At 38.9% G+C, this 24,698-nt stretch overlaps 1 protein-coding gene across 12 annotated transcripts in view; it reads left to right on the forward strand.

Annotated features, from left to right (window-relative positions):
- Positions 1-23,917, forward strand: part of gramd2aa (GRAM domain containing 2Aa) — a 47,362-nt gene extending 23,445 nt beyond the window's left edge. For 3 of the 12 annotated variants that reach the window (XM_074621378.1, XM_074621413.1, XM_074621402.1), the window contains exons 3-12: positions 4,444-4,510; positions 6,688-7,072; positions 9,568-9,671; positions 10,199-10,297; positions 13,266-13,337; positions 14,328-14,384; positions 16,028-16,205; positions 20,207-20,300; positions 21,585-21,689; positions 22,902-23,917. In XM_074621378.1, coding sequence (XP_074477479.1) covers positions 4,444-4,510; positions 6,688-7,072; positions 9,568-9,671; positions 10,199-10,297; positions 13,266-13,337; positions 14,328-14,384; positions 16,028-16,205; positions 20,207-20,300; positions 21,585-21,689; positions 22,902-22,905 — 1,165 coding nt within the window. In that variant the 3' untranslated portion in view covers positions 22,906-23,917. The remainder of the gene's footprint in view (positions 1-4,443; positions 4,511-6,687; positions 7,073-9,567; positions 9,672-10,198; positions 10,298-13,265; positions 13,338-14,327; positions 14,385-16,027; positions 16,206-20,206; positions 20,301-21,584; positions 21,690-22,901) is intronic. The other 9 variants (XM_074621447.1, XM_074621463.1, XM_074621470.1 and 6 more) reach the window with 4 other exon arrangements.
- Positions 23,918-24,698: the final 781 nt, after the last annotated feature.

Raw genomic sequence — 24,698 nt, forward strand, 5'->3', positions numbered from 1 at the left:
TCTAAACATTAATTATCTTGTCTCTCCACTCACTAATGCTTATCACTTTGATACATTTATTACTCGATGCTGACGATGGTCGTGGCCGTGGGTCGCCTTCTGTGCATAAGTATGTGCGTACGTACGTCCGTACCATTCTCGTGAACGTGATATCTCGGGAACGCTTGGAGGCAGTGGTGTAGTGGAGGGTATATGCAGGTATACGGGGTATACCCACCTCTTTTTCCGGCCAAAAAGCCAATAAAAGGAGAGTATACCCACTTCCTCCTCCGTAACCTACCCATGTATCTAGTAGTTCACCCACCTCATGACCACTACACCACTGCCTGGAGGGAATTGCTTCAAATTTGGCACAAATGTTCACTTTGGACTCAGGGATGAACTGATTTGAATTGGAGGTCAAAGGTCACTGTGACTTACAAAACAGGTTTTTGGCCATAATTCAAGAATTCATATGCTAATTATGACAATTTCACACAGATGTCTAACAGGATAAAATGATGAAGTGATGACATTTTGGACAGACATGGATATAAACCGAAACTTGACTGGTTGGCGAAGGTATACAACCATAAGGCGGTAATTCTAGTTTGAGCTTTCTTTTGTTAGCACCTTTCTGTCCCTAATATAGCCTACCGTATACAGTATCTAACACCATTTCTCCAAACTGCTGCTCTCACCCTCATCTCACTACTTTTTTAAAGTCTCACTCTCTCCCTCTTTTTAAGTTAGAAACCGTCGCCCCATAAGCTTTAATACTACACATTTGTACATAAAAGACTGGGCTATTATTTAATATTACCGTCGGCCAGTAATATATTCATATGATTAGAATTATATTATAATGATGCAAGTTTGTTTGCTTCACTTAATGCAAAAAAGACACAACAAAATGAAACCTAAAACTAATCAGGGAATATTATTTAATAATAAGTTATTCTTCCATACAGTACAACATGAGATATTTTTATTCCATGGCAGATATTGATTCATATTGATATCAAATCTAATTGTCATATGGATTTTTCCACAGGCCCCATGGCTTATATGGTACTGTATATAATGGCATTACATGAAGAGTTTGCCACAAGTTTCCACTCCAAAATAATATAATTTGTGATGATGATGAAGGTGATTTAGTGTTTTGATTTATTACATTCTCAGATTTAAGTGTAGGCCTACATTGGTCTTTTGCTGTATAGTCAGATATAGAGATCAGTATTTTCCTGACATAATTATCTCGGTGTCATCGTGACAGACACCCCGCCGTTGCAGAGTTTACCTCTCTCATCTCCACTGTGCTCCACCATGAGAGGAGCAGCGACATGGAAAGAGACAGCAGAGTCAGGGAGGGTTGTTTGGGGACAGAGGTCACGCTATCTTCTTACCCAGAGGAGAGTCTCTCATCAGAGCAAGGACACGGACAGTCCTGCAGCTATTAAGGCAACAGTGATGGGGTATTTTAACATAATGGCACCTTGCTGCAGCCTATACAGTGAAGGACGCTGTTCAAGGAGAATACAAATGGGAAGCTGTTAACGGTATGATGTTATAAAGTCCCTGATGAATCGTAGGGCAGCAATGTTGAGAGACAGATTGTCATGAAACATTATTCTGGAGGAACAAGTGAGGAGGAAATATTGGGAGATATGTTGTCTTTCTACTTTTTACTTACACTGCATTTGCATTAGTTTAAAATAATGTTAATTTTAACACCGACTTGTGCAAAAATGTATATTGCCAAGAAGTGAGAGTCGATTGTTTGTTCCATTGCAACATCAGCGCCCAGCTGCAAAGCTACGCTTCCGTCATTTTGGACTGAAGTAAAACGTCCGCCTAAAAAGTGCCGTACAAAAGTAAAACAAAATTATTTATATTCTATTGTCATATTCTACCAAAATGGCCTGTGTTGAACAATAAAATATTAAAAATATTAGCATCTTCAGTCCCAAATGGCGGCTGTTGTAAAAAAACAAACACCAGAGTTTCGTCTCTTTGCTTCTTTACTCTTCGCTAACAGCTAACAGTCGTTAAGTTAGTAACGGTTAGCACTACTGCTAGCCCTTAGTTACCGTTGCTGCCTCTGTCAAGCTCTCCATTCTCGCATATTCAGTATATAATGCAAACAGTGGCAGATTTAAAGAAATTCTTAGTAATGTTGAAAACAATTATGAATTATGAATTAATTTGATTTCAGGCAAAGATAAACAAAAGTAGCCTTTTCATTTTCTAGCTGGCAATGTTGATTTTGCTGGTTGATTTTGAAGCTGAAAAACTGAGGCTAAAGCTGCATTTCCCAGGCGAAAAGTCAGCATCTTTGAAGTTGATGATTCATGTGAATGACATGGAAATGAAGAAACAGCATTGTTATTGTATGTAGTAACCTATAACTAAATTAGTATTATAAGCAGTGGTGGACGAAGTACTGAGTAGCAATATCACAATGAAATACATACTCCATTGCAAGTCCTGCACTAAAAATCTTTGGCTAAAAGGTACATACGTATTGGCAGAGCTAAATTGGACAACTGTATGTACTGCATAGTTTGTATGCAAACTGATAATATGTATAAAATCTTAATCTGAAAGGTAACCAGTAACTATAACTGTCAGATAAATCCCAATTGAGCTTAAGTAGAGTACTTAATTAAAAGTACTTAGTTACAGTCCACCTGCTGTGATTATATGTATGTATAAGTATGATATCTGACCGTTATTTTGTCTACCATAACCCTGGCCGTGTACACACTCGTTTGTATTTTTCAAACAGTACAAGAGAAAAGACTTTGAGTATGAGGACTAACCGATGTGTAGTAAATGTAACGGTCTTCTTGTGTCCTTCACATTATGCCTGTTGGACTCTGGAGGGTTGAAGATATCAAGGCTCACTTTCCTCCCTTCATTTGATGCCTTTCTCTGTTGCACCATATGAAAAATGGCTTCCACAGAGTGAGATAATCCATCATAGTACACATGAAAGCTGCAGTTTGGTTTAGCCAGAGCCTCTAGTCTGTTTTATCAGTAACTCCTCGAGCAGGAGTGTTTTCATATCAGCATGGCGTTACGCTGTGCTCTGCTCGCTGTCAATCACCTAGCACTCACGGAGAGATACAGAAAGAAAGGGAAGTCTCTGTCAGAAAATAATCCCTCAAAGACATCTGGCCTTTCAGAATTCATTGTTGCATTCATGTCTTATTCTTTAAAGCGTCTTAACCGGGACAGCAGTTCATTTCAATGACATTTTCCTTAAAGGGCTGATTATACTGTATTTTATCTGCTGGGTGGTTCTGTCAGCATTAGCAATAGATACGAGTATCATGCTGTGACATCTGCTGTGCTGCTCTGACTACTCCTCCTGAGGCGAGCTCGATGCCAGTGATGTGTGTGTTCATGTATCCCGACTATAAAAAGAACAACACGGATAATCTCCTGGCATGGTCACTATTTGTGTTTCAACAACTCAATATTTATCTTTGATTATGTTGTTTTGTGACAGCCTTCGTCTCCCTGCAGTTATGCACGCACTAATGATTAACTCGTCATGTGGAAGCTTTGACCCAGCTGGGATTTTCATGCAATGTACACAGATACACACATACTGTACACACGCACACAGGCTAACAACCATTTGTCATGCTGTCTTCAGGCCAGATGAAGGCATTAATCTGCCTTCAAATGTGCTATATATGTATTTATTTTAGGGCTGTCAATCGATTAAAATATTTAATCGTGATTAATTGCGTGATTGTCCATAGTTAATCACGATTAATCGCAAACTAAAAGCACGTTTTTTATCTCTTTCTTCAAAATGTACCTTAAGGGAGAGTATTTATCAACATGGGAGTGGGCAAATATGCTGGTTTATGCAAATATATGTATATATATTATTGGAGCTGTCTGTGTGCTGACTTGACTATGACTTGTCCCCAAACTGCATGTGATTATCATAAAGTGGGCATGTCTGTAAAGGGGAGACTCGTGGGTATCCATAGAACCCATTTTCATTCACATATCTTGAGGTCAGAGGTCAAGGGACCAAAATTTAGCGTAAGCTTGGAGCGTTATTTAGCCGCCTTCGCGACAAGCTACTGTGACATGGTTGGTACCAATGGATTCCTTAGGTTTTCTAGTTTCGTATGATATCAGTATCTTCACTCTAGATTTAAAACTGCTACAACTTAGAAATCGCAAGTTGCATTAATGCGTTATAGAAATTAGTGGCGTTAAAACGAATTTGCTTTAACACGTGATTATCGCGTTGACTTTGACAGCCCTAATTTATTTGATATTTTTATCCAATATTTTTATCCTTATTAGTGCATTGAGAAGACTTGTAGATGTATGGTCTATTTTGCATACAGTAGAGTTATCATTATTAAGAGGAAAACATGCATATGAAGAAGTGTCATTTTAATTCTAAATGTATTTTTCCTTTCATCACAGGTTTCAGCTGATTGAAGACCTGTCCTATGAAGATGTGAAGAAATGTTACCGAGGCTCGGTGAGTCAGGTCTCTCTTTTGATTTTAATCATTTCAGTGTTTGTGATTGGAGCAAGTCCAACCAGTTGTATTAATAACCAGTTATATTATTTTTTTTACTGTCATGTTTAATCTAAAAAAAAAAGGGGCACTCCCTGTTAAAACTTTTCATCCGAGGAGATTGTTTATTTTGTGATTCCTTGACTCAAAGGTCATTCTCTCACTTTTATACTGCAGTGAAATATATTTCAAACAGATCTATGTCATGACAATTGGACTGACAAAACGCTTCAACTAATATGACAAAATCTAAATGCAATCTGATGCATATTGTATTTATTTTAGGGCTGTCAACGTTAACGCGATAATAACACATTAACGCAAATTAATTTTAACACCACTAAGTTCTTTAACACATTAACACAACTTGCAATTTGTAGATTGTAGTGGGCTCAGTTTTAAAGCTAGAGTGAAGACACTGATATCATATGAAACTAGAAAGGAGAATTGGTGCCAACCATGTCATACTAGCTTGTCGGAAAGGAGTTTAAATAACGCTCCAAACTTATTCAATATTTTAGTGAGGAAAAACTGGCATGGCTATTTTCAAAGGGGTCCCTTGACCTCTGACCTCAAGATATGTGAATGAAAACGGGTTCTATGGGTACCCACGAGTCTCCCCTTTACAGACATGCCCACTTCATGATAATCACATGCAGTTTTGGGGCAAGTCAGTCAAGTCAGCACACTGACACACTGACAGCTGTTGTTGCCTGTTGGGCTGCAGTTTGCCATGTTATGATTTGAGCATATTTTTTATGCTAAATGCAGTACCTGTGAGGGTTTCTGGACAAGTTTTGTGTTGTTAATTGTTTTCTAATAATAAATATATACATACATTTGCCTAAAGCAGCATATTTGCCCACTCCCATGTTGATAAGAGTATTAAATACTTGACAAATCTCCCCTTTTGGTACATTTTGAACAGATAATTGATTTTAATCAATTGACAGCCCTAATTTATTTATGTAATCTGAATCATACATGATGGCATGCTAACAAGCTAACTAACATGCTGCCTTTATAAATGTGTGAGAAATGACCAAATGTTTCCTGCTTACCCCCCCACTAGTGTGAGATTTCTCAAGCTCAGTTATTATTGAAAGATTTTAGACTCAACATATGAAACCGAACTGAGAACACATTATCATATGTTTATTGACAAGCTCAGCAGTGCTGTATAATCCTACATTACTTCGTGTAGATTTGCTGCAATCCTGGCCAGTGTCCTCCAGACATTTCTCAAAATTTCAGCCTTGATATGAGTCACATTAGAAACAGCCTCCACATTATCGAGTGGAAATAATACAACCACATCACAAACTAATCATCTAATACCATATCACCTATGAATTCAGTTATCAAATGATTTTAACAGGTCAACAGATTAACTCTGGGCTTTCCCCTCGGTGGTGATCGAGCCCTCTGCGTTACTGTAACCTATTGTAAAGCGCCATACTCCTGAGGACAGGAGCTGCTCTAGCACGAGCTATTAATAGAAAGACAAAAACAGGAGCCGCAAGACAACTGAGACAAACTGAGCTGATACGAGTCGAAGGGAAGATAGACGAGATGCAGGACAGGGCAGGAAAAATAAGGGAAAGATAGTGTGGCGGCAGAGATATCTAGAGCTTGGAGGTGAGTTTGAGCAGTGAGGGAGGAGAGCGGGGAATGAATAAGACCTCTTGTTGTTCAGATGGGAGGAAAATCTATGATTTTCTTTGAAAAGTGAGGACTTTTAGTTCTCACAGAGAGGCAAACTGACAGATAGAGGGAAAGGCAAAGGCAGAGAAAGAAAGGGCTTCAAGTGAGTGAGAGTAGTGAGGAGTACCTGTGTGTGTGTGTGTGTGTGTGTGTGTGTGTGTGTGTGTGTGTGTGTTGTTTTTTTCAGCTCAGAGTGATGAAGGGCAGAGTGTGTGTATGTGTGTGAAGGAGGCAGGAGGAGAGGGAGGGTGTCAGCCGGGTGCTGCAAAGTGTAGAGTCACTGGAGGTGTATTTGAGACAGAGAAAGGGAGCCTTGTACTTTCAGGGAAAAGAGCTCAGTGGCTGTAAACTGAGGCGTTGCTGCTGTAACTCTGTATTAGTAGTGAATGTGTGTGTGTAGGTGTACACATTAGAGCCTGGTGTGTGTGTTTGTGTGTTTGTAGGTGCATGTAGACTTAGCGGTAGACAAGTCTTCCATCTCGGTGCCCCGTACTGACCGGCGACAGGGGGCACAGTGTGTGTCTTGCAGCGGGTTGCTCCAGGCCTTGGATGTGCGCGAGTGTGTGTGTGTGTACGGTGCCAACGTGCTGAGCCTGGTGCAGAGCTCGCGTCCTCTGAGGGAGAGGGTGGTGTCTGCGGCGAGCGGAGCCAGAGTGGCCGGTGGTGGCGGAGTGGCCGGTGTTGCCGGTGGGGCCGTGCAGGCAGGCCGGTCCGCCAAGGAGCTGCTCATGACTCTGCCCTGTCCCTCTGCACAGACTGTCAGCAAGTACAACTCGCAGTACCACAAACTGTTCCAGTGTGTGCCCAAGGATGAGATCCTCATGAAAGGTACTGTGCTTTTTACCACAAGGAATCTTTTTTTTACTAATCAACTTGTTAATATTCTTGGACGTGTCATGCTTCAGCCTCACTATGATTTACCCGTGATGCATTTGGACTTGTATTTGTACTCTATTTAGTAGAGCTGCAACGATTAATCGATTAGTTGTCAACTATTAAATTGATTGCCAGCTATTTTGATAATCGATTAATCAGTTTAAGTAATTTTTTAAGAAAAAAAAAGTCTAAATTCTCTGATTCCAGCTTCTTAGATGTGAATATTTTCTGGTTTCTTTCTTCCTCTATGACAGTAAACTGAATATCTCTGAGTTGTGGATAAAACAAGACATTTGAGGATGTCATCTTGGGCTTTGGGAAACACTGATAGACATTTTTCACCATTTTCTGACATTTTATAGACCATAGGAATAATCGAGAAAATAATCCACAGATTAATCCACAATGAAAATAATTGTTAGTTGCAGCCCTACTAAGTAGCTCTTCATGCAATGTACAGTGACAGTATGAGACTGATATTAGCCTGTCAGATATTGGCTGTTGATGTGATCTAGAGTTGACATAAGTCGATTAATCAATTGGTCAATCGACAGAAATTAATCGCCACCACTTTAGATGATTGATAAATCCCCTAGTCATTCCAAATGTCCCATGTTGCAGCTTTTCAATTTGTGGGGATGTACTGATTTTCTGTTTTATATCTGAGTTATGAATTCAATACATCTTTGGGTTTTGGCCCGTTAGCAATTTTAAGACGTCACTTTTGGCTCTGGACACTGTAAGGCTAAATGATTAACTTATTTGTCAGAAAGATAATCAATAATGATTCCTTAGTTGCAACACAAATGTGATCCAATATTATTATAATGGAAGCTACATAAAGGAAAAAGGTTTTCGTAACATTAAGGCAGATGATGGGGGTGTCATGTTACAGAATCTATACAGTCTAAATTCTGTTTATTAGGCTTTTACACCAGACTATAGTAACATTGTGGTGGAAACACTGGAAACATGTAAGTTTGTCAGTGGTGCAAGAAGTATTCAGATCCTTTACGTAAGTGAAAGTAGAAATACCAAGTACAAGTCCTGAATTTAAAATGTTACTTAAAGGACCAGTGCGTAACATTTGGGGGGGATCTATTGGCAGAAATGGAATATAATATTAATAGGTATGTTTTCTTTAGTGTATAAACACCTGATGATAAGAGTCGTCGTGTTTTCATTACCTTAGAATGAGCCGTTTATATCCTCTTCACAGCATCCGCCATGTTTCTACAGTAGCCCAGAACGGACAAACCAAACACTGTTGACTTTCCCTGCTTGAGCCGGAGTCGATAACATTACTTGCTGCCGTTGCCGCCGCTCTCTCTCGCTCTTACTTCACCACTCACTATAAGTACACACATACTCTACGCACTGACTCTGCTCCAAATGACCTACACTACAACAGACTCTAGAGAGGGCCATTTGCCTTTTTCGCGTCGACCACCGTAGTTCCTCTACACACTTGGCACACGGGAGAGGCTTCAGTTGGTTGCAGTGTCGTCACCTCACCACTAGATACCGTCAGATCCTGCACACTGCACCTTTAAGTAAAAGTACAGGAGTATTAGCAGCCAAATTTACTTAAAGTATCAAAAATAAAGTACTCATTATGCAGAATGACTGTTTTCACTAATGAGCATTTTTAAGTTGTCATTTTTAATGTTGTAATGTAACATTTTAATGTTGTAGTTCATCAATGTTGAGCCAATTTCAGTTGTAAACTACTGGGTAGAATATTAGTATAGTTCTGCATCCTATAATATAAGCATAACATGTGTTTTTATGTAAAAAAAAAAAGTAACTATGAGTATTAAATAAATGTAGTGGAGTAAAAGTACAATATTTCCCTCTGAGATGTAGAGGAGTAGAAGAATAAAATAGCACAAAATGGAAATATTCAAGTAAAGTACAAATATTTAGTTACATTCCACCACTGAAGATGCAAAATATCTAATGATTTTCAGTATCTGTACAAAGTACTAGAAGTTATCAGCAGCTTTAATGTGCTACTGGTGCTGCATCTTCAACAACAGCATCTGTACTTTCATACCAAATCTCTATAGAACAAACGGAAAAGTAAAGTAAAAAGTACAAAAGTAAAATTGCAGCGTATAGTCACTATTTATTTTCTGCTTTTTATTTACTTTACTTGGCACGGTGTCCAGCTTTAGTTCTTCCTGCTTCAGTTCTGCTATCTGGTTAATCTCAGAAGCACTTTCAGTATGACCAACTTCTTCGGCACACTATGAATTCCTCTGTTTGCACAGTTCAACCTGGTTTACCATAAACTTTGATACTATTTGCAACAAAATGCCGGTGAGACAGTAGGAGGGTTTGGAGACTTTGTTTCGATAAGCCTGTATGTTTTTCTTTATCCAGTTTACAGTTTTTGAAAGACTAAGATAAAAAAAAGTTTCTGTTTCTGTCTCTTGTGTTCTCAGTGTACTCCTGTGCTCTTCTCAGAGATATTCTCCTACAAGGCCGGCTCTACATTTCCAGAAACTGGCTGTGTTTCTATGCCAACCTCTTCGGCAAGGACATCAAGGTACGAAAGACTGACAGACAGCTTAATGAACTGAAACTGACTGACAAACATGAACCCAGTGTCTCCCAGTCACAATCTGACAAGCTGATTGGACAGCTTGACAAATTATTTGACTGAAAGTCATTCAGGATTACGGGCTGACTCTCAGTGTCACAGTCCTAATTCTCTCTGTTTATGTCTGCACTGGGAAATTATATACCAGGAGGTAGACTTATTGAACCTTTAACCTGAACCAGTTATGTGATTTTCCCTCTGATGTTGTGCACTGTTCCTTTTCCTTCATTTCCTTGAAACCAAACCTCTCCTGACATCTGAGTGACAATAAGCTACTTATTCAGACTGCATTCCTCACATTCTGACTGAAATAAGACACGTTTCATGTCCACTACTGATTTTCTCCAGGGGGGGTTTCCAGAGTGTATTTCCCTGCCATCATTCACTCAAATCACACTGGTGTTTTTTATCTTTCCTATAATTTCCTCATCATCGTGTGTCTTCTTGTAAATGACATTTTCCATCTTCTTTAGGTGGCTATCCCTGTCGTTTCTGTGAGGCTGGTGAAGAAGCACAAAACAGCGGGCCTCGTGCCCAATGGCTTGGCTATCACCACAGACACGGGCCAGAAGGTGAACACTTCCATCACAGTCGCTGTGAATTAAAATACTTGTGCTGATTAGCGCAGCGTGGCTGTATTTTCCACGAGAGGGTGTGATGGAAAAAACAACAGCATGCTATAGATAGAAGCAGAGTGGAGTCCCAGCCTGGCAGCGCAACGGAGTGAAGGGTTTTTCCACCATTACGGCCACGTTCAGAGGGGCTTCTTAACTTTCTGTCACATCAGACTCAGCCTGTCGTCAAGTGGGGTTTTCACCTTCCGTTCAGACCCCGACATGATAGCCAGCAAGCTAACTTTAGCACATGGTGACACCTACAGTAGGTTTTGTATCTTCAAGTAGGCTTACCTGTCAGTATTGTAAATACATGAAACTCTATGTGATGTTAGCCCAGTAGGTATATTTTGCATTGCACCATCCACAAAGACAAAAGAGAAAATTAAGAAATTTGAATGTAAGTTTGGTAATGTGAGGGCACAAATGACTCAACTAAGGAAATTTAATTTGTTTATTGAGTGCACAAATAAGTATTCAAAGCCAGTGATTTATCAAAAAGAGTCTTTTTGCTTTATAAGGAAATAAATTACAGAATATTCTACATGTTCCTAGTGGTAGCACACACATAACATGCAGACACACTTCAGAAATAGCACATTTTTAGGTGCTCCTCAGACATTCATACACTCCACTATACACTCATATATACATACACATACTGTACATGTGTATTGCACCTGGTCCAGCAGACATCATTTATTCATAACCCAAGTCATTAATTATTAATAAAGAGAGTGATGGGCTGATTTTTTGCCAGATAAATGCAAAAGGGTTAACATACTATAAGCACTGAGGTCTATTAGGTGTGCATTAGATAACACTTAATTTTCCAGATCAATGCAAATTGTCTCAGCAGTAGTCTTCAGATATGGTGTCTGTCTTCACCTTTAAATGGTCACATGCTTCCCCTCTCGTTCTCTATTTAAAGTTACATTATGTTAGCTCAGCCAGTCTAAGCACAACCCAGCTGTGTAAAATAGTTGTTTACATATCCATTTGTACAAAACACTAATTGGTCTGAGGTTGGCATACTGCTGAGATCCCCTCAGAAGTGAAATATTACACAACTACTGTATATTCTAACCCACTGGTTCCCAACCTGGGGGTCCCGACCCCCACTAGGAGTCACCAAATCTTCAGGGGGGGTCGTGAGGCCTTCTTGATTTTAAAGACTGTATGACAACTTTTTTTTTTAAATATACAGTCGGCCTATATCTCAGCATTTCATTCATTTCTGTGAAGAAAACTAAATGGAATTGTTATTTTTAAAGTTTAGATTATTATTTAAGATATAAACCGGATAAGGGCACGGTGAAGACCTGAACACAAGTTATATTCACAGAGCCTTCACTCTCTGCTAAACAGCCTGAATTAGAAAATATGCAGTTAAAACAACCAAAGAGCTGATAGAACGATGGCCAAGCCTGCAGGTGAAGAAAACACTGAATTTGAAGCCTATTAAGTATGAATGATTGTTAAGAATTTAAAAAAAATACATAAAGCAGAGAGAGAATTGTATTAAAAGTTCCTAAAAATAACAAGAAAACTCATCTCCGATGCAATATTCACAGGAAATAATCTGCTCAAAATTCATCCAAATCACTCGTTTTACACAAACTTCCTGCAGTTATTGCATTATTTTTTGGGTTTAACTGTACAGTTTATCAGTTGTTCTGTTCTGTTATTGTTATGTATTGAATATAATATGAAATATTCATAGAATATGTCACTTAGTCAGGGGTTATCAGTTTACTCAATGACAGAAAAGGAGTCCTTTAAGGAAAAAGGTTGGGAGCCACTGAACAAACTGCAGAGAGTCTGATTCTCTGGCCAACACAGCAGCTCAGATTAAAGCAACAACCTTTGTCAAAGCATGTGAGATATATAGCATCTGGACGGTATGTCTCATACTGTGCAAGGGCAAATATCCTTCACCATATACAGTATGTCTGTGTGATTGTGTAATATGCGTTACATAACCATGCTCTCATACTTGGCTCTGTACAGTACAACCATACTGCTAAACATGACTGAGGATGGTTCTAGTGTTTATGAGGTTAAAAGTTCACAGCTCATGTCTGTAACAACAAAATTCAGTTGTATTTAATAGTATTTTTTCAGTTCATTCCGCTCCTTGACTGTGTCGGGATAGATACAACAGGACAAAAACAACTGATAAAGTGAACACACACCACGTATTTTAGATAACAGTGATATTTTTCCAGGTCAGAGGGATATTTGGGTAAGCCGCCGCTGACCTGTCATTCATAATTTTTCATGAAAGAATAAACCGGAACAAAAATGTGATGAGAAAAATATCCTCTTTGTGCTTCAGATAATAAATCCCTGAAGTGTTGTTCGTCCCAAATTATTTCTATCAAATCTGTACTCTTACCTATTAATTGTTAATGTATTATTATAAGCTTGGTATGGCTGCAAATGCAATATTCAAACACCTCCCTACATGCCTGAATGCACTGATTGTATACTAACAACATGAACAGACCGTTCTAATAACGCATGTTTGATTTTGTGGAGCTGATATTTCAATGATATTTGCAAAGGCAGGCTGCAACGGGAAACAGAAAATCTTCATCTATTTCTTTATTTAGTTTCCCCCTCAGGGCTCGTCAAAGTTTAATATCAGCTCTCGTATAACCTCATTTTGGTGATAAATGAAAAGCTGAGTATATACAGTAGCTTATCCATGTTGTTTAGTAGACTCTCTTTCCAACTGTATGAATAAACATTTGAGAGAATCAGAACTTTAAATGAGCTCAAATTGTACGTTATAAACATTTTTATGTGTATGGATAAATTCAGAATAGTTTCAAGGGACTATTATATATAATATTAAGACAGCATTATAAACAGAATATCAACAGCATTTTTACATCACTCTTTCTCTTTTTTCTTTCCTCAGTATGTATTTGTATCTCTGCTATCAAGAGACAGTGTATATGACGTCCTCCGCAGGATCTGCACACACCTACAGGTCAGAGGACACACATGCATGATACTCATTTACGGTATGTTCACACCAAGCGCGAAACAAACTTTTCGCACTGCGTGATTACATACAAAGACAATGCAAAGAGGCGAATATACGCAAATTTGCACCGGGCAAATACCCCAAATTTGCGTCATTCGCGGGTGTTGAAATATTTCAACTTGAGTGAGAAATTTGCACGGCGCTGTGTTGCAAAATTTAGTTTCTCCTCCTGACGTCCTGACATTGAATCAGAAATGGAGGAAAAAAATATTGTAGCAGTCTGTGGTCACCCAGAGCTACCATAGTACATCATATTTGTAGAGAGACCGGACAAGACTCTGTGTATAAATGTATGTGTGTAAACCACAGACTGTCTATGGTATAATAAACAACATCACTGCCGTATATTTATGCCTAGATGACTTTATGTTGAGTTTTGATTGAGCAGCTGCATAGCCTGGCACTGATCCATCCGAACTCCGAACTTCAGAAAACAAGTAATTTAAATGTTATTTGTTTGTCGTCTTGCAGACAGACCTGACAAAGCATGAATTCAGACTTTTTACAAATCAACATCATTATGTAGTTATTTCGGCATCTTTTTGGTCCGTTTATTGCAATTAAATCTCAGCACAATCTGTTTATTTTGGGTTCATACCGCCGGTGATATTATGAACCCAGGCACAACGGCGTTTGGTTTTCCGACATATTTGGGACTTCCACAACATGTACAAAGCAGCAACGGTGGTTATTTCTTCCATGGTTGATGGCAAATTTAACAGAAAGCAAAGTTGTTCTCTATGGAGACGAGCCCCTTCTCCTCTCCGACGTGTGTGGTGCAAATGAACACAAATGATATCAGCGGTACAACTCGCACGAGTAAAGTGAGGCAAAAATTTGCTTCGCTCTTGGTGTGAATGCAACATTAGTCTACAGTATATACTGTGTGGTGTACATGTCAGTTAAAGAGGTGATTTATTTTTCCCTCTCCAGGTCAATGGGAAGAGTCTGAGCTTGAAGCAGTTCATGGAGGAGCCGACCTTATCGCTGGTCAGTGAAGACATGTTTATCATAAACCATCATAAATGTATAAAGATCAAAGTGGGTGAAACTGCAACACCTGGTCATCCAGAGGCAGTAAAATGACTTTAATGTTTCCTAGTCGTGTTTCATGTCGGTCTAAAGGCCTCTGACAACTCTCACTTACAACTACCCCTCACCTGAAGGCAGTATCAATACATCATTCTGCTGCAGCTGCTGCAGTCTTTCAGTGAATTATCCCCCGAGTCGGCAAGATGCTATCAGAGAGCTCTGTGGAGTCACCTTGTGTGTGTGCGTGCTTGCGTGCGTGCGTGCGTGCGTGCGTGCGTGCGTGCGTGCGTGCGTGCGTGTTTGTGTGTGTGTGTGCGTGTGTGTGTGTGCACATTAGGCCACTCTGCGACAGAACAGCTTTTGTATTAAGTAATAATTAGGTTCTGTTAACATGCTCGTCCTTAATCACGCTCTAATCTAGACTGAAAGTATTCAAAGAAAAAAGGGGTGTTTGTTCATGTTGCCAGCATATTCCATAGAGGATTCATAGAGCTTTGATCCACTCAAACAGAAAAATGTTGAGATATCTTGAATCTTAGGGGGATCTATTGGCAGAACTGTAATATAATATTAATAAGTACGTTTTCTGTAGTGTATAATCACCTGAAAATATGAATCGTTGTGTTTTCGTTACCTTAGAATGAGCCGTTTATATCTACATAGGGAGCCGGCCGCCATGTTTCTACAGTAGCCCAGAACGGACAAATCAAACACTGGCTCTAGATGGGGACATTAGCGTTGTCATGTCTTTGAGTCGGTCACCGTAGTTCTCCTACACGCTTGGCACACCGTAGAAGTTTCAGTTGGTTGCAATCTGAAACCACACCACTAGATGCCGCCAAATCTTACACACTGCTCCTTTAAGACGTAAATGCAGAAATATTCCAACTATCAAGAATATTTTTCCACCTTGCTAAATGTCTCTTTACATTGTAGCTTCCATAGGGTTTAGTTGACAGGCCTTCAAAGTTTTAGAATGAATAGATTGAATGAACAATTTACTATCATTTATAAGCCATTAACTAGAACAACTTTTGGGCTGCCAGGTTGAGAAATATCCCAATGATGTGTTGGATTGTTTGACAACTTTCCCACCACAAATTTATTTATTAACAACTTAGGGCTGCAACTAACGATTATTTTAATCAATCGTTTAATGTGTTGATTATTTTCTCGATTAATCAGTGAGTTGTTTGGTCTATAAAATGTCAGAAAATGGTGAAAAATGTTGATCAGTGTTTCCCAAAGCTCAAGATGACGTCCCTAAATGTCTTGTTTTGTCCACAACTCAAAGATATTCAGTTAACTTTCATAGAGGAGTAAAGAAACCAGAAAATATTCATATTGAAGAAGCTGGAATCAGAGGATTTTGACTTAAAAATTTTTTTTAAAATAGTCAAACCGATTTAATCGAATATCAAAATAGTTGCCAAGCAAGACTTTGAAATCAATGTAAAAAACACTGCATTATAAGGTGATTTTTTGCTACCTCATGTTTAGATGAACTTGTGTGCTGACAGGCTTCTTTAATTTAGATCACTATCTATTGCAGTTTGATGGCCGTCTTTCCAACACATTCTCCTCTTTCCTCTGTGCCACAGGACGAGTTCCCGGTTCCAGACGAGTTCCCAGTGGTTGATGAATTCCCATCAGTGTTAAAGTGGAGAAGGAAACCCTCAGTGGTGTCTGTGTCGTCCTCCCTTCCTGACCTGCTGGGGACCTCCACCAGCAGCCTGAGCGCCGTAGACGCACCCTTCAAATCAGAGCAGCCGCTGGAAGGTGATACATCTATCCGTGTTGGTATGGCTTACAGTATGAGTGTCTATTGTGAGAAATATCCCCATCACTGGTTACTACCGTCTATAGCTAGTAGAGGTAAATCAATCTGCACCTCAGAAGTAGTTCATATTCAAAAGCAGTTTAGAATCGGCTTTCTGCTTGTGATTAACACTGTTCTGAAATCTGTGTTATACAACTGCAGATATTACGACAAAAATCCTACCTTGTGTGATAAGAAAACCTCACTGTGAAATACTTCAGTGTTAAATCAGTTATTTGTTGACACTTTCAGTTTTCAACTCTGTGGATATCAGCGTCCTGCAGGACTTTAATCAATATCCAATTTGAAGAGAAATCAGCCTGTGGGCATTTTAGTTATGGTCCACCAAACTGTGAGTAAGTTTATTTTGAGTGTAAAATCACATAGTGTTTCAATACACTTCGAAAAAAAGAAGAAAGAAGACAATTATCAAAGATAATGACAGCGTAAAATGCATCCATTTATTATTTCTTATTGACAGTAAAAGGCTGAAAATAAGCAACTAAACCTGAACAAAATAGAAATGACACAATTCAACTCAAGACAAGGGGGGAAATCATTTATAAACAATTAATTAAAAAATCTCAATATTGTTTTCCTCTCTGATTGGTCAAGGTAAAGTGTTCCACAGTGGTGGAGCGTGATAAGAAAATGCTGCCAGCAATAGATTGCTTATTAATCTTAAGAAGTTTGGGTAGTAATGTGTACGTGGGGGAATATGAGTTCTGCAAAGTAATTATGTTAGAATCCATGAAGAGTTTTATATGTAATAAGTCAGGCTGTCAAATTTGTTTTAATGCCAGTAATTTCTTTAACGCATTAATGCAATCAATCTTTGGGAGATTGTAGAGGGCTCAGTTTTAAAGCTAGAGTGAAGATACTAGTATCATATGAAACTAGAAAACCTCAGGAATCTTGTCACAAAGGAGGTTAAATAACGCTCCAAACTTATGCAAAAGTTTGGCGTGCAAAAACTGTCATGGTCATTTTCAAAGGGGTCCCTTGACCTCTGACCTCAAGATATGTGAATTAAAATGGGTTCTATGGGTACCCACGAGTCTCCCCTTTACAGACATGCCCACTTTATGATAATCACATACAGTTTGGGTCAAGTCATAGTCAAGTCAGCACACTGACACACTGACAGCTGTTGTTGCCTGTTGGGCTGCAGTTTACCATGTTATGATTTGAGCATATTTCTTATGCTAAATGCAGTACCTGTGAGGGTTTCTGGACAATATTTGTCATTGTTTTGTGTTGTTAATTGATTTCCAATGATAAATATATACATACATTTGCATAAAACAGCATATTAGCCCACTCCCATGTTGATAAGAGTATTAAATACTTGACAAATCTCCCTTTAAGGTACATTTGATGATTAACTATTTTAATTGATTGACAGTTTGTTGTCTGACCAGATGAAATAGCGAGTCAGTGAACCGAGGTAGGGCTGCACAATTAATCAAAATCTTATCAAAATCGCAATATGGTCTACTGCAAATTTTGAATCGCAGGAGGCACAATATTTGTTAAAGTTGAAATGTGTGAAAACACCATTTTAAATGAAATATTGTGGTGCTGCAAACATGTAGAAAAAAACTCTTTGTTTGGTACAGATCCCCCCAAAAATCACACCATAATCATTTTAATGTTTTTCAATGAAAATGAGAATAATGATATAAAAATGATAATTCCCTCTCATATTTCAATTGCAATATCAGTCAAAATAATCGTTTGTTATTGTCAAATCATATTCATACTGTGAGACATGAATGAGTTCAGTTGTCTGGATGCAGATGTTTGTGTGTGTGTGTGTGTGTGTTTCTAAGTTTTCATTTCATTTGAATTTCCTGTGTCTGTGTGTGAGAGAGTAGAAAGAAAGAGAGTAATTGCTTTTGGATGGCAACATCTCTCTTACGCAACGACACATCAAGCTCCAAATGGAGATTAAATTGTGTGGGGGTTTGTATTAAAAAGCTTTTGGGGCGGATGCAGATTAAGTAGAGATTATCACAAACAATGTCTGCTGTCAGAGTTGTCTGAGAACAGTTTAACGGCTGCATGCTGACAGATCATTTCTCAATACTAACCTACATTAATACTGTTCTCTGTTACATGTGGGATATTTGATCAGCGCGAGCTTTTGTGTACATTTTCATCACAGCTCACATGTGGAGGGGAAAGCTGGGAAATAATGTAATTAAAAGATGTATGCCTACTAGAGTCAGCACCTGTATTATAGTAGCTTTACATCACACACAAATACACACACACATATAGATATCGACTAACATACAATCATTGTAGAGACGTCGGGGGATAGTCAGCTCGTGGTTTTGTACGATTCAGACTATATAGTGTTCACTATTTGCAATATTTAAAATGAACATTGAATGAAAAAACAGCATAAGATTCTTTATTTATTCGTCCTTTAAAATAAAATGTGCAGAAACTGTTTTCAGGTTTTATCATTTCATACTTTCTCAGAATTTCTTTCTGGGTTTTAGTACAAAATGCAAATAATCTAAAATGTCTCTTTTTTTTTTTTACAATTACAGGAGCCTTAGCTATGTATCAAATTATATTTATTAGGGCTGTCAATCGATTGAAATATTTAATCGCAATTAATCGCATGATTGTCTATAGTTAATTGGAAATTAATCGCACATTTTTTTCCCTGTTGAAAAATGTATCTTAAAGGGAGATTTATCAAGTATTTAATACTCTTATCGACATGGGAGTGGGCAAATATGCTGTTTCATGCAAATGTATGTAGATATTTGTTAGTGGAAATCAATTAACAACACAAAACAATGACAAATATTGTCCAGAAACCCTCACAGGTACTGCATTTAGCATAAAAAATATGCTCAAATCATAACATGTCAAACTGCAGCCCAACAGGCAACAACAGCTGTCGGTGTGTCAGTGTGCTGACTTGACTATGACTTGCCCCAAACTGCATGTGATTATCCTAAAGTGGGCATGTCTGTAAAGGGGAGACTCGTGGGTACCCATAGAACCCATTTTCATTCACATATCTTGAGGTCAGAGGTCAAGGGACCCCTTTTGAAAATGGCCACGCCAGTTTTTCCTCACCAAAATGTAGCGCAAGTTTGGAGCGTTACTTAGTCTCCTTCACAAGTATGACATGGTTGATACCAATGGATTTCTTAGGTTTTCTAGTTTCATAGGACGGCAGTATCTCCACACTAGCTTTAAATGGCCAAAAATTTAGCTAAAGTTTGGAGCGTTATATTTAACCTCCTTTCCAACAAGCTAGTATGACATGGTTGGTACCAATGGATTCTTCAGGTTTTCTAGTTTCATATGATACCAGTTTTGTGTTAACGCGTTATATAATTTAATTCTCTATAAAAAAATGTGATTGACTTAATATTGTGATTCGTTTTCAAGCTTCAAAGTGCATAGTGTCACACTTTTACAGGGTTCAACATTATGTTTTTTTTTCACTTACTAGGTCAGGCAAGATATCTACTTGCCCAAAGTAAATTTTTTACTTGCCCCAATACAAATTGTTTTATTTACTAGAAGTTATAAGTAAATGAAACTGCAGTTTTACCCACATCATCTAACGCCACCCAAATAAACTCCTGTTTCCAGGATAACTGAAATGCTCGCTTGCGCTTCAGCTCATAAACTCACTTGTCTTTACCCGCCGCCATTTTCTGGCGAGTGTCCGATCGGTACTGCTCATGTGCAACTCTCAATAGAGATGAGAAGGAATTGCTCACTCCTTAGCTACTTCCCCTATCCACTTTACTAGCATGATTTACTTTTACTTTCCGCGGGCCACCGGGCAATCCTTATAGTCGAGCCCTGCATTACACCAACAGGTGGGCCAGCACTATTAAAAGTGAAACATGTAGTACAGTCAAGCCAGGTACTGTTAATGGTTTTACGTTATAGTGTGTGTGTGTGTGTGTTTGTGTTACAGAGCGAGCTCTGCAAACAGACAGAGGTCTTTTATCAGAGCCACTGGCGGAGCTGGGCCAGATGGAGTACCAGCTGCTCAAGTTCTTCACCCTGCTGTGAGTATACAGAGACACCAACAACGCCACCTTCGCCTCCTCCAACAGCTGACTCACCGCTACACACACACACACACTGTGAGCATTAACAGGGAGATATAAATAGTGGGCGATTCACTCAGTCAACATGGGGTCAGAGCTGTTAAAGCACTTTATAGTTTATGTTTTTCCACAGAAGAAGAAGTTGCCTCCTGTGAGACTTAACTTAAATATTAAGATTCATTGCAATGCATCAAATAATTTGTCTTAGTGAGCATCACGCTCTCCTTACTCCACCTGCCCTCTAGCATAGCAGGGCGACACCGTGATCAGACTGTCCTTCACCCAGAGGGCGTGAAGCCGCTCTGCTTTAGTGTCCTTGAGAGAGCAATGAATCCTTATCTGCTCCTGAGGGTTTGTCATATTGCCGACGGCAACCCCTGACCCCTCAGTCAAGGACACATGTTCTCTGGTATATCACAGATTACAATGCATAGAAATGACAAGGAAAACTCTGTATACATTTATGCTTAAAAATAGGATACACAATAAAGCCACAAATGCATTCATATTTAATAGTGATACGAGACAGGCATTCATGAAATGACCATAAAAACTCTTGACAGCGCATTCCCCCATTTTGACACATTCCGTGCCACCACCACGGCTGGTGTGTGTGTATTTCTGTAAGTTATCAATAACTAACTTGGAGCGCTGATTTGTCAATTTGTCACTCATTCGCCCAAACTCGCCCGAACTCTAATATTATAAGGTGATTTTTTCTAGTAAGCTCACCCAAACCTGTCCAACCCGTGGGTTCTCCACGCATCACTGATATTTAGTAACTCTTGAGTGATTAAAAGGTTATTATTTCTTCTCAAAGTTATGTTATCATTGTGTTGTGCTATAGTGCAGGTTTATTTTAGATAATAGTATTACCATGTGTACTGTACAGAAATGACTTGAAACCAGTGGCTATCTTGGAAAGTAGACACATTCAAAACTTTGAAACACGACATTGTTGCTTGGAAAATGTTCAACAGTAATATAAAGATCAACAGGATTTTTAACAACACTGCTATTGTCCTTTAAAACAGATTGTAACTGTGTTGTTCAAGGGCAGTGAAGTGCTGTGAAATGTTGACAGAAAGTCAACCGCTGCCTCCCAGTGTTCATCAAAAGACATTACAGCTCTCTACCTCCACGTCAACAGAGCATTCCAGTGTCTAATGCCACATAACCATCCTAAAACGTAATGATTCATAATTTAACTAAACTGTGTGTCTCTTCGTCCTCCTCCGTCAGTATTATCCTCCTCATCCTGTCTTCGTGCTACCTGGCCTTCCGTGTGTGCAGTCTGGAGCAGCAGCTGTCCTTCCTCAGTAACCCAAATCTGCCCCTGAGAGAGAGGTAACGCTGCATCAGTTACATCATCAGGACTTTATAATAATGTGGAAACAGATGATTTTTTTGAAAGAAAAAACATTCATATGCCAAATCATATCCCAAATATAAAGGATGTTCATTGTCCATAAAAGTTGAGATTTAGTCATAGTAGACAAAATAAACCAAATACGAGGAGTTATGTTTATTATATTGTGTTATTATATGATGTATTGTATTTTACGATATTGTTATTTAAAAGGAACAATACTGGTAAATACTATTACATCAAAATAAATAAATGTATCAGATGTTTCTAGTTGAAGCTAATCTGCAGCTCCTGTCCCTGTTAAGGTGTTTAGATAAGTTTACAGGGATAGTTTGGGTGTTTTTGAAGTGGGGTTGTATGAGGTACTTATCCATAGTCAGTGTATTACCTGCAGTAGATGACGGTTGGCACGCCTCCAGTATGGAGAAACAGACTGAAGTACCGACAAGGGAACAAATTAATGTACTGCTGTGAACGGGGGTCAGCAGAAAAAAATATTTTAGCCACCTAAAAGAAAGGCTCACCTAAAAAATCTATAGGAGTTTAAGTGTACGCTATATTTAGAATATTTTCACCGCCTTACCTTGCCATCAGACAGCATTTTTTTTACGAGGAACTGAAGCTGTTGTATCCATCTATGCTCTCGCCAAAGCCACCAGACTCCATTGGAAAAACCCGGTAACTTTACCTCGCAAAACACGAGGGCTGCTGGTCTACCGCTGCCTCGATCAGTTAGTTTGTTTGTTCTGGGCTGTCTGATGGCAAGGTAATGCAGTGAAAACATTCTAAATATAGCGTACACTTAAACTTATATAGATTTTTTTAAGTGAGCCTTTCTTTAAGTGGCTAAAATACATTTTGCTGCCGACCCCGTCCACAGCAGTACATTGCTTTGCTTCCGTGCGGTAACTCCTGTCTGCTTCTCCAAGCTGGGGGCGTGCTGACCGTCATCTACTGTAGGTAATACACTGACTATGGATAGTACCTTAAAAGTAATACAAATGAGGTTCAGGTTGAGATAGTTATATATTCTGTATGTTTGCTCATGTACAGTGTCAGTGTATGTTTGAGTGTGTCTGCTGGGATCAGTGTGTGGGTGACTAAATGAAAAAGAGGAGATATAATTGTTGATTTACCCTTTTATGTAACCCATAACCAACTAACCTGGCTGCATCCTTCTCCTCCTCCAGGTAACCACTGCTCTCCGCTGTGACCCATCGGATTGGCGGCTGTTTTCTCCTCTCGTGCTCGGAGCTGACGATGCCCTCCTGCACAGATCCAGGACCAGCTTTAGAGCCCAGAAACCCCTGCACCAACACGAAGGAGCAACATCAACCCGAGTCCCTTCCCCTCCGAGGAATGACTTCCTACTTAGTGATCACTTCCAGACTATGCAAACAGACTGTCTATTTATTTCTGAATTTAAAGTAGGTTTTACTGTAGCTTATGATTGTCTACCATGGCCTATCCCCCTCCCAGACATCTGTAACCACATGACTCTGCAGTGTAGACCTCTATACACTAAAGCAGTGAGCAGATTGCAGTTGAAGCTGCTGTTTGATGAAGTTTAGGAGCGGTGATGGAGAAGAGAGGTGAGGATGGCAGGGTAAGGTAAGAGATAATTCAACACATTAATTACTTGAAAAGTAAAGATATTTCAGGTGAGTTGTTGACTGACAAGTGGACTAAACCAAATGTTTTCTGCTGAGATCTTGACATAGCCCTCAGTAGAACGGCTAAGACAAGCTACGACAATGCACTTTTTAATATATGTCCACATTATTTCAAATATATGTCACTGTTTTAAGACTTTAGATCTATTTTATTCTTGATATTAGGTACTCAGTTGTCATTTGTGAGGGTATTTATGGAAAGAAGTCGTGTTGACTGAATGAAGTTACATGTCATTTAACTGTAATGTGCTGGAGCGAGAACACCACTTGTGGGTGTTAACTATAATGTGAACGAGATGGTTAGGTGCATAATTTCTGTTTTTTGTTGTACTAATCTGCTGTATGAAAGGAGTTTTATACATTTTAAATTAAGTCACCAAAGACTTAAAAATTACACATTGAGGTTCATGAGATTATATCTTTGTCTGAAGATATATTTAATGATTTTGCACACATGGGTAGAATGTAGTCCTAGACTCGTTTGTGAAATCCCTATGAATTAAATTGGCAACAAAATATAGATGAACGAAAAATGTTTTCGGCTTTTATTTTATTTTTCGGTCATTTTTGGTGCCAAAACTTTCCGATCCATCCTTCCATCCTGTCACTGTACGACCACCATGGAAAGCCCCGACTCTGACAGCACAGCAACTTTTAGCAACCTCTACAACTCGCCCTAAATTATAAAGCTGGAACATAATGTTGGCACTTTATGCTTAATAATACATTACATATGGATGGTTGGCTGTACACCAGTGGCATTGGTTTTCTTCCACATGTTTCTGTTTAAATTGAATAACTTTCTGTTTTCATGGGTTAAGTATGTGGAGTTTCTAAAATGTCAGCTGTTCAGAAGCTGGAAAAACCAACCTTGACTTTAGTCAAGAAATACATGAATACATAATAAATGTTGACATTATCTGACTGATGGGGTTTGAAAAGGCTCCATAAACTCAAGAACCTGGAGAGTTTTCTAAACCCACAGAGCAACCATGTGACCCTTAAACTGATTCAGTCAGGTTTTTTAGTTTTTTTCAACTTTTCATTTATTGATTCAGCCACACAAAACATGCTCTTCACTCTCCAAAATACAAAGTAATTCCATCACACAATACCAACTCCTTAACATACAGTTTTCCCCTTTAATTTACCCTTAAAGGACCAGTGTGTAACAATTAGGGGGACCTGTTGGCAGAAATGGAATATAATATTAATAAGTATGTTTTCTTTAGTGTATAATAACCTGATAATAAGAATCGTTGTGTTTGCGTTCGCTTAGAATGAGTCATTTATATCAACATAGGGAGCGGGTCC

This window comes from Sebastes fasciatus, chromosome 2 (assembly GCF_043250625.1).
Source record: "Sebastes fasciatus isolate fSebFas1 chromosome 2, fSebFas1.pri, whole genome shotgun sequence".
Classification (NCBI taxonomy): Eukaryota; Metazoa; Chordata; class Actinopteri; order Perciformes; family Sebastidae; genus Sebastes; species Sebastes fasciatus.